The sequence below is a fragment of the Eumetopias jubatus genome, unplaced genomic scaffold (genome assembly GCF_037043125.1).
Source record: "Eumetopias jubatus isolate StellerSeaLion01/CBP00866 unplaced genomic scaffold, mEumJub1_p1.0 scaffold_7, whole genome shotgun sequence".
NCBI classification, from domain to species: domain Eukaryota; kingdom Metazoa; phylum Chordata; class Mammalia; order Carnivora; family Otariidae; genus Eumetopias; species Eumetopias jubatus.
This window is the reverse complement of record NW_028274813.1, coordinates 57,925,810-57,936,906: the sequence shown is the minus strand read 5'-3', so window position 1 is coordinate 57,936,906 and position 11,097 is coordinate 57,925,810. Positions and strand designations below refer to the sequence as shown.

General features: G+C 40.1%; 1 protein-coding gene across 1 annotated transcript; it reads left to right on the top strand.

The window, feature by feature from the left end:
• Positions 1–2,374: 2,374 nt before the first annotated feature.
• PNN (pinin, desmosome associated protein) lies at positions 2,375–9,297 on the top strand. Its single transcript, XM_028100740.2, is given in 10 exon segments — positions 2,375–2,553; positions 3,228–3,299; positions 3,694–3,762; positions 4,248–4,320; positions 4,438–4,532; positions 4,701–4,776; positions 5,718–5,873; positions 5,955–6,093; positions 6,752–7,532; positions 7,534–9,297. Coding segments are annotated over 10 exon segments (2,262 nt in total). The 5' UTR covers positions 2,375–2,440; the 3' UTR covers positions 8,222–9,297.
• The last annotated feature ends 1,800 nt before the right edge of the window (positions 9,298–11,097 follow it).

The following is an 11,097-nucleotide window of genomic DNA, read 5'->3' as shown; positions in this document are numbered from 1 at the left end:
TAGTCTCAACTGGTAAGTAACGAACTTTTCTGGTCAATACCAATAAGGTAATCTGTCAGAGAGGCTTTCTCCAACCCCCAAAGGTAGATGAGGTAGTAATACACCTAATTAGACCCTCTTGTTCCCAAGGGAGGGTGACCTCACCTGAAATAATCCTTTTTTCTGTTTATGACTTCCTTGTCCTACCTGTAAAAATCTTTCCCTTTCTGTAGCCTTTTGGAACTCTCCTCTGCATGCTAGTTGGAATGCTGCCCAATTCATGAATCAATTAATAAAGCTAATTGTATCTTTAAAATTTACTGTTTAATTTTTGTTATTTAATAATACTAGTGTAATTTCAGAGATTATTCTGCAGCCATAATCTTAATTTTCCTAGCACCCAAATTTCCCATATGTGGAATCATATCCCTTATGTCCTGACTGCATACTCCCTTCGTCATTACCATCAAGGAAAAGGAGTCCAAGCCCACCACTGAGGTCAAAGAGTAACCCACTGACCAACTTACTAAGGTTGATTTCTCAAATAGTAACATGGGGTTCTTAGAATATTTGGGAATTGATGGGAAACTAGTATTTATTACTAAATGTTGAACACAACAGCCCCCTAATTCTCTCCCATAAAGCTGACTGTTAAATTGCCCAGGATCCTAGTAATAGGTCCTATGGAAGCAGGAAAAGATCCTGTGTTTTTGGTTGCCTCTTCCTGGGGCGCCTGGGTGGCTCAGTCATTAAGCATCCGCCTTTGGCTCAGGTCATGATCCCATGGTCCTGGGATTGAGCCCTGCATCGGGCTCCCTGCTCAGCAGGAAGCCAGCTTCTCCCTCTCCCCCTGCCCCTGCTTATGTTCCCTCTCTCATTGTGTCTCTCTCTGTCAAATAAACAAAATCTTAAAAAATAATAATAAAATAAAAGCATTTGCCATGGAAACATTGTTACATTTGGTGGTATCTAGTATTATCACATTCTCATGCTTATAATCAGAATTAATTTATCAACCCTTATCCCTTTTACCCAGTTTTATTTTTCCAAAAGAACTTCTCCATTTCTAACATGCCATGTAATTTACTTATATTTATCCTCTGTCTCCATACTTTTCCTGCCTCCAAGCTCCTTGAAGGAAGAGATCTTTATTGCCCTATCCAAGTACCTAGAAAAGTGCCTGGCACATGGTAAGGGCTCAGCAACTACTACTGACTGAATGAATGAATGAGTACATGAATGATTTTTGCTCCCCGAGGAGCCTACAAACTCCACAAAAACAGGAACCACAGCGATCTTGTTCTAGGTTTTATCCTCAGAGCCTAGATTACTGCTTATGCACAAAGGAACTTTTAAAGATAGACTAATTAAGATGGTAACTCGAGTTAAACACTATTGTCCTACTAATGCTTGGTGCAAGGTTGACGCTGGGGTAAAAGATGATGAGAACCAAGATTATTCATAACATTGTTTCTGTGGGGAAATGCTTTGTGAGCAGTAACTTGCAAATGCATTTCTGGAACAAAGCGGTTATGTTGGCTGTGTACATAGAACAGAACCACAAGCTAGAGGACACTCTGTCGTACACACACAAGTAACAATAGAGCCGCTACTCCAGACCCCATCTTAAACTAACCAGCCGAATAGGCCAGGTGTAGACAATGCCAGCCTCAGGTCTCGTCGCTTTTTTTGATCTAGTACACCCTTGGACAGGGTCTGATCAAATAGTGATTCTCAGTTGCCGTGACCTAGGGAGTTACAGTTATCTCCAGATTCAAATTCCTTATCAGTAATAACAAGCATTTTATTCAAGCTTTGAGCTGATAGACAAGGTATATAAAACGTTTCATACCGTACCGAAAAAAAATTGTTATCTATTACGATTAATGACTTTTCATGTTCATTTTTTGCTTCCCTCTGCTCATTTTGGTTTAGCCCAATGGAGAGACGCCTGCACCACCCCCTCCAACCCCTCTCTAGGCATGCGCACCGACAGAATGGCCGCACCCTTTCCTAATCTGATCATTTACTCGGGAAGAGGGGAAAAGACTCGCCTTCATCCCACTCTGATGTAATTAGGTGGTTAAAAAGATACAAGGCACGTCATATCCCAGGTTAAAAGGGCTGGAAAACTCCGCGCTCCGCGCCACAGGAGCACGGCCGTGCGCCGGCCTCTCCGAGGACCCTGAGACTCTCACACGCGCCCAGGCTCTGCGCTAGAAGCGGCGCCCGGCCACCGCAGCTAATTCAGGGAGGGAGCCAACCGCCCAGAAGACTTTTCATTGGCCCAGAGTCACAGAGGCCGGCAGCTTCTCCCTCTTCCGGACGCTGAGTGGTTGAGGCCGTAAAACAACGCTTATGGTCATTGGCTGGACCCTGCTGTCAGTCCTCTCGCGTCTCGCGGCGCGACAGAGCCAGGCGCGGCCTGTAGAGCAGTCTCGAAGCCTGCTGCAGAGAGAAGATGGCGGTCGCGGTAAGAACTTTGCAGGAGCAGCTAGAAAAGGCCAAAGAGAGCCTAAAGAACGTAGATGAGAATATTCGCAAGCTCACCGGACGGGATCCGAATGACGTAAGGTAAGAGGCGGATAAGAAAGGCCGGCTGAGAGACAGCCATCATGCCGGGGTGAATTGGGGGCGGGAAGGGTGGCTAGCCTTGAGAAGGCTGGAACATCTGGGCCTGACCCCGGGGTGGCGGTAGAATCCGGTCCTGGATGAGGCAGGGAGTCTCCCACAACCCCGACGTCGGACTCGGAGCTCAGGTGCGCCAGGAAAGAGAGTGGGTTCTACCTATGCCGGGATGCCTCCGTGGTCTGTAGGAAGGCCCGGACTGCCGATTCCCGCCCTCGGCCCTGCGGGCCCGGGACTGCAGCACAAAGCCCCTTCCCTATCCGGCGGCTACCTGGCCGGGTGCTGGCCCAGAGACCCTCCTGGGACGCGGTCCGCCGCCTCTCCCCCGCGCTTTTGCCCTCTTGCCCACGTGCAGCTTCCTCGGAGTTGACGAAATTAGGGCCTGACCCAAGTTTATTGATGTGTAGTGGCAACGAAGTAAATGTAATTTCTGTGATACTGGTCTTGAAAAAACAAGGAAGTTAAAATAGGACTTCCTGTCTTGTTTCAAGCACGTGGATTTGAAACCGTATTTTTAGAACTTTTCTGGTTATTTTTCTCTTTATGATGAACCGCATCCGTGAAAGTATTTGGTGACATTAAATACGTGATTTTCATACTGATTTGTAAATATGTTTTAGGCCCATCCAAGCCAGATTGCTGGCCCTTTCTGGTCCTGGTGGAGGTAGAGGACGTGGTAGTTTATTGCTGAGGTAAGATTCTCTTAGGACTTAATTTATATGCTAAGACCATAGATACTTTTATTAAATTAAGTATTGGTTTAAACAAAATTGGTGGTAGAGCCCACGTTAGATATGTTTGTGTTTTGTTTAAAGTTGTGATCAGCTATAGTTTCCTATATAGTTATCTTGGAACTTCATTTATATGCAAAACTAGAGACTAAAGAATACATTAACTACCCATTTTGTGTACACTTAATTTTTATATTTTTTTAAAGTGCTAAAAAGCATCTTGGAGTGGTTGCCCATTTAAGGTTGTTATAATTGAAAGGGTTTTTTTTTTAAATTCAACTAAATGATCTTGCTAAAGGTAAATATCATTTGTCTTAAATTTCATTTATTTTATATTGCACATTTTTAATTGCAGGCGTGGATTCTCAGATAGTGGAGGAGGACCCCCAGCCAAACAGAGAGACCTTGAAGGGGCAGTCAGTAGGTACGTAGGAGGAAAAAGGTTCTGAAGACGTACTTGTACCCTCTATTTTCGCAGGTAGCCACACATAGAATTATTCAATAAATATTGTTGAGTTGTGTTATAATTAAGTAGTATACCACTTCACCTGAGTCTGTTCCCTTGGTATTTGACTAAACTAAGTCTGGATTCCTCAGAACTCAGTTTTTCACTAACAGTAACAGAAACTTTACCAAAATAAAGATCACGAGAATAAGATTGAGAAAATAGTTTGTGCTACTTTTCTGTCTTGTACTGTAAAAACTTAATCCTCTCGAGAAATATAGATCAGTATTTGGATTGGGCATTGGTGACACATTTTATCCTTTTACTGCTACAGGAAAGAGTAAAATGGGATGGAGATTGATAAAATGAGACTTCTCAAAATAAGTCATAGTAGAAATAATCATTTGTCCTTGGTATTAAGTCACATTTTACAGTGGTCTTTTAAATTGTTTTTCCTATGTCAGGCTGGGCGGGGAGCGTCGGACAAGGAGAGAATCACGCCAAGAAAGCGACCCAGAGGATGATGATGTCAAAAAGGTAATTGAGATGAAAGCAACTACTTATGGGATGAACGGTTTTTCCATCTTTGCTACATTTAAGAGTGCTACCTTTTCATGTGCTTGTTAAATTACTGAGATCTATTTTCTCCTGCAGCCAGCTTTGCAGTCTTCAGTTGTAGCTACCTCCAAAGAGCGCACACGTAGAGACCTTATCCAGGATCAAAATATGGATGAAAAGGGAAAGCAAAGGTATCTTTAGGTTTTTTTATGGGGAAAAATTCCTGTTGAATAATGCAATTTTAAGAAAATTTATATTTAAGAATTGTTCAAGTGTCTGTAGTATGTTTCTTTTAGGAAATGGCAGGCTTAGATGAAGTGGAACCTACTGAAATTGAATTTTCTCTTTCTCTTCTTTAGGAACCGACGAATATTTGGCTTATTGATGGGCACTCTTCAGAAATTTAAACAAGAATCCACTGTTGCTACTGAAAGGGTATTTATACAGTTTTCCTTTGATTCTTTATTCAAAAGTAGTTTATTACAGGGATGCCTGGATGGCTCAGTCAGTTAAGTGTCTGCCTTTGGCTCAGGTCATGATCCCAGGGCCCTGGGTCCTCTTTCAGTGCAAAGAGCCCTGATCTGTGACTCAGGAGAACCTGGGTTCTGATCTCAGCTCTACAACCATCTCATTTTGTGGTTTTGGACAAAACTTCATTTCTTTACGCCCCAGAGTGCTTTCTTTCAGACAAGGGAGTTGAACTCAGCATTGTAACTAGATCAGTGATTATAACTTTTAAGTTATTTATACACTCAGACAAGAGTTGGCAAGCTGGAAGCAAAAGCCTAAACATTACCTGCCTTCCACAGTTTACTTAACTTTAGTCTTTCGAGGTTTTCTATTAAAGCTACGAAATTGGGTCCTTGGTGTTAAGTATCAAGTTAACTGCTTCTCAAAGGAGAACTGTGGTGGAAAGGGAGATAACAATTCAGTTATAGATTAATAAAGTTTTATTACAGTTTTTGTATGTTAACTGTCCTAGGGAGCATAATAGGCTTCAAAGCATAGTGTTTGAAGACAGGATGTCACTTCTGTCACATTCTTTGATTTGGAAGGAAGAGTAACTGTGAAGATAACTTAGTGCTCTTCTTTTTTAGGTTTTGTGAAAGAAGCTTGCTAACAGTTATATTTAATAAGTGGAACGGTTATTGATAATATGTCTAATGTCCTTGATATTTAGATTTTTACATGGAAAGGCTTTAGTCTCCATTTCCTGAAAGAAATTGCAATTAGCCTCAAATGCTAAGTACTAAGTTTGAATTAACTGGTATTCTGAGTTGCAAATATGAAACCTATAAAGATAACTTAGTAAAGTTGTAATGTTTTACATAATCGGGAGGTGTAATAAGTTTTCAAAGACAATTATTTATCTTCAGCAAAAGAGGCGCCAGGAAATTGAACAAAAACTTGAAGTGCAGGCAGAAGAAGAAAGAAAGCAGGTTGAAAATGAGAGGAGAGAACTGTTTGAAGAGAGGCGTGCTAAACAGACAGAACTGCGCCTTTTAGAACAGAAGGTTGAGCTTGCGCAGCTGGTGAGTAATAGTTTGGAATTGGAATTTTAAGATTGGTAATCCTTCATGTTTACAAAACGTGACCTTTTACCTCTTCTTTAGCAAGAAGAATGGAATGAACATAATGCCAAGATAATTAAATATATAAGAACTAAGACAAAGCCCCATTTGTTCTATATTCCTGGAAGAATGTGTCCAGCTACCCAAAAATTAATAGAAGAGTCACAGAGAAAAATGAATGGTAAGTGTACGTGAAGAGGTCCAGTGAAATTTTCTAAATGGGTAAGGTAATATACTTACACATACATGTTTGTTTCCTGTAATTGTGATTCAGCATTTGACTTATGATGGAATTTAACCTGAAATTTACCATGTTGTAGGTAGTGCTTGATGCATGTGTATTTCTTAAGAAGTGTTTGAATAAGATGACTTCTTTTTAGCCAGATGTAAATGCTAATGAGGCAAGAAAAAAGTGAACACTGATGTAATTCAGAGAAAGAGCATACATGGAAGGATAGACACTACTGAAATGGGATTAGATAATTAGTCTTTCTGGGATCAGGAAGATTTAATACATGACATGATAGCATAAGAATGGTTTTATTTCAAAGAGCTTTTATTCTTTCTCATCTAGCGTGAAGTAAAGTAGCAAAAAATTGTCCTGTTTTTCCGTCAGTTAATGTGGTGTAGTTACCTGCTCCTAATATCTTAGTATATAGGTTTCTGTGGGTCTTTGCTTGTGTCATTTTATTTCAGTTTGTAATCACTTGCCATAATCAGTCTTGTGTCATCTCTTTACAAAAAAAAATTAGATAAAGGTTGATGACAGTTTGTGCCTAAGTGTCAAATTGTGAGTTTGAATGTTCTTAATTATTTACACATAAATTTGTATCCTTTAGCTTTATTTGAAGGTAGACGCATCGAATTTGCAGAACAAATAAATAAAATGGAGGCTAGGCCTAGAAGACAATCAATGAAGGAAAAAGAGCATCAGGTGGTGCGTAATGAAGAACAGAAGGCGGAACAAGAAGAGGGTAAGGTGGCTCAGCGAGAGGAAGAGTTGGAGGAGACAGGTAATCAGCACAATGATGTAGAAATAGAGGAAGCAGGCGAGGAAGAGGAAAAGGAAATAGGTATAGTTCATAGTGATGCAGAGAAAGAACAGGAGGAGGAGGAACAAAAACAGGAAATGGAGGTCAAGATGGAGGAGGAAACTGAGGTAAGGGAAAGTGAGAAGCAGCAGGATAGTCAACCGGAAGAAGTTATGGATGTGCTAGAGATGGTCGAGAGTGTCAAAAATGTAATTGCTGAGCAGGAGGTAATGGAAACCAATCAAGTGGAAAGTGTAGAACCTTCAGAAAACGAAACTAGCAAAGAACTGGAGCCAGAGATGGAATTTGAAGTTGAGCCAGATAAAGAATGTAAATCTCTTTCTCCCGTGAAAGAGAATGCCAGTGCTCTAGAAATGGAAAATGAGCCTGAGGAAAAAGAAGAGAAAGAGTCTGAGCCCCAGCCTGAGCCTGTGGCTCACCTCCAGGCCCTGCCTCAGCCTCAGCCTGAGCCTCAGCTTCAGCCTGAGCTGCAGCCGCAGCTGCAGCCTGAGCCCCAGCCACAGCTGCAGTCCCAGCCCCAGCCCCAGCCCCAGCCCCAGCCCCACCCCCTCCCCCCACCCCCACCCCCACCCCCAAGCAGTACTCCAACCCCAGCCTCTCTCTCAGCCTGAGACTTTGCCATTAGCTGTTTTACAGCCACCGATTCAGGTTTTTCAGGAGCAAGGGCATTTACTACCTGAGAGGAAGGAATTTCCTATGGAATCTGTAAAACTCACTGAGGTGGCAGTAGAGCCAGTCTTGACAGTACATTCAGAGAGCAAAACCAAAACCAAAACTAGGAGCAGAAGTAGAGGTCGAGCTAGAAATAAAACCAGCAAGAGCAGAAGCCGCAGCAGTAGCAGTAGTAGTTCTAGCAGCAGTTCCACCAGTAGCAGCAGTGGCAGCAGCTCCAGCAGTGGCAGCAGTAGTAGTCGAAGTAGTTCCAGTAGCAGCTCCAGCACCAGTGGCAGCAGCAGCAGAGACAGTAGCAGCAGCAGCACTAGTAGTAGTGAGAGTAGAAGTCGGAGTAGGGGCCGGGGACATAATAGAGATAGAAAGCACAGAAGGAGCGTGGATCGGAAGCGAAGGGATACGTCAGGACTAGAGAGAAGTCACAAATCTTCAAAAGGTGGTAGTAGTAGAGATACAAAAGGATCAAAGGATAAGAATTCCCGGTCCGACAGAAAGAGGTCTATGTCAGAGAGTAGTCGATCAGGCAAAAGATCTTCAAGAAGTGAAAGAGACCGAAAATCAGACAGGAAAGACAAAAGGCGTTAATGGAAGAAGCCAGGCTTTCTTAGCCTATTCTTTGCAGCAGAAGATTTCTTGATGAGTAAAAGGATTATCTTTCCTTGTAAGGAGGATGCTGCCTTAAGAATTGCATGTTGTAAAAAATCTTTTTGGAAAATACAGACTGTTTGTTTACCAGACATTCTTGTACTTTTTGCATAATTTTGTAAGAGTTATTTATCAAAATTATGTGAGGTTCCAAAATATGTAAAAATAATAATAATAAAAAAAGATTAACATCCCTTGTCATCTTTTTTAAATATCCTATACTCTTCAGTAAGAATCTGTATATTTTAATAGGTAAATCTTTAAGTCTGTTCCCTTCTAATTCTGTATCATACATTGCTTTTGTAGAAATAAATGTGCATTTCTTTCATTAGTTTTGGAATGTCCTCGTTGACGCTTGTATTATAAATACCCTCTTGATACCATTTTCAGCTTTTATCACTAGATACTGAACGTGATTAGAATGTCTTTGAAGGTTTCTTCACTTTTATTTGCCTTAGGCGATGATTTTGAGTTGTCATAGTCAGATCTTTGCAGCTTTCAAGAGGAACATAGTTCTCAAAATCATTTACTATTTTTTTCTAATCTCCGTTGTTTTAATCTAAGCATTTCCCCCATTTCTCCTATATAAATCATTATTGGTAGATAAAACAGTATGATTTGGTTGGCATTTTCTTCATGATTATGGGAGCATCATTCTTTTGTCTCCATGGCTACTTGTGTGATATAGCATATACATCTGTTGAAGAAAATAATCACATTCTAGGGGAGGGAGGTAGAAAAGTATATTCCAAACTTGGTTTTTGAGTTTGTGGTCTTGTCTTAACTTTTGTGTTGGCTCTAACTGAAACATGCCAATATGTGTTCTCAAGAGTTTTTGTTAAGTATTGTATGAAAGTTTACAGAATGAAGGAAGTTCATCTACACTTGAATCTGTAAGCAAGATAACACACAAGTGTACCAACTGATTATTAACTTTGTTGTTTTATAAATTTGTATGAATTTGGAGTATCTGTTGCCATTACTATACATGTGCAAATAAATGTGGCTTAGACTTGTGTGACTGCTTAAGACTAGTACTTGTATTAACTTTTTGATGCTTTTACACAAGAGAGCACTTTAATTGCAAATGGCTTTGAGTTCATAATTTAACATTGACTAGCCTTAGGCTTGACTGAGTGTTTATTATTTCTTCCCTTGACAAGTACCTGGTGACAGTGAAAATGTCAGTAAGCATTTCCAGCACTGTAAAAATATAAGAGAACATGTTAAAGTATTCCTTAAAAAGTCCTTTAAACAGTAAATGAGTAGAACTTTTCAAAGTGCAGAGCTGGCTACCTGCATTCCTGGGCCAGTTTCCACCAAGAGTCACTTCCTCCAGGGGTTTAAAAATTTCTAGCATGCAGTATAAATTTTATACTGTGAAACGATGGTGGAAAGGTTGGTAAAAATAGGGACGACCATAAACATAATTTAGTTCCTAAAATCCTTGTTCAATGAATCTAAAATAATTGTATTAAGATTCTTTGAACAGATTAAGTTTTGTTCATTTTTACCTGAAAAATTCGAACAATTTGGTGCTTTTAGAAATAATTTTGGCTTTAAGCTCAATTGTGGAGAGAGGTAATGGGACTATAAAAGCATGAGGAGAAAAAAAGATCTTTGGAATAGGAAGAAAATGTTAAATTCTATGTAGAATTCTATTTAAATTTTCTAACAGTGGTATGAACTTATAAATTGGAAGACTTCCATTTTTTTAAAACAAGGTTGGCTTTTTTTTTTATGTTTCCAACTAATGCTTTGCCCTTAAAAGTGAAATTATGTGGAATTTATTTTCAGAGAACCATGTAATTGGTTCCTTACCAAGATACAAGAAATGTTAGAATGTAGAAGTAATGACAGTTTCCTAGGGGAAAAGGATAGCAGGGGTCTTCTTATTAGATGTTTCAGATTAGTGTTTGTGGAAAATGTACAAGTTGGAGGTGGACAGGGCTAGAGACTAAGGACAAATTAGTTTGGAGACATCTCAGGAGCTGTTAAGGAAACACTTGCTTATTCTAAAATTCCAAGGTTTGCACAACCACAGAAATGGGAAGATAGTTTGATCTTCAGTGAGCTGTACCTCCATCCTAGGGCTCATCTGTGCACTGGGTCTAGAACTCTGGTGACTGTACACATGTATACTCCAGTAATTAGGCTAAGCAAAACCCACCAAAGTAATAAATTGTTTATAAATTGACAAATTTAAAAGTAAAGCTACTAATGATTACGGGGTGTGGTAATAGGAGCTGATGCTGTCAAAAGAAGTCATTAAGTTTCAGGGTTCAATTACTTAACATGAATTAAAAAACTTGAAATCCTTGCATAAAAGGCACCCAGTTTCCCTTCTTGAGGTAATGCCATTAAAGCACCTAGCCCAGAAAACATGTTCTGGGTGCTATTTACGTGCTTGGATCTTCCTGCTAGTAAGTCAATGGGGAAGACTGAAACTGAAACTTGATAAGAATAAACGTGAGGAATCTGAAAGTTTCTTAGACTTTTATGTCCCCTAGCATGATCTTTTCCCAAAAATGATACTCCAGTGCCTACAACTGCTTCCTATTGCCATTTGAGTATTCTATTTGATTTTGTAATAACCACCACTTGCCCTCACTGTCCACTTGGTTTATTTTCATAACATTTACCATGATGTATAGTTACCCCACTCTGGTTTACTGTCTACTTCCCATTTGAATGCAGGCTCCATGAGAGCAAGATTTTTAAAAATTATTTTTAACCCATTACTCTTATTTCAAATACCTAGAATAGGGCCTTGTGCGTTATAGGCAATGTTACCAGTAAACTATGACAGGTCCTTA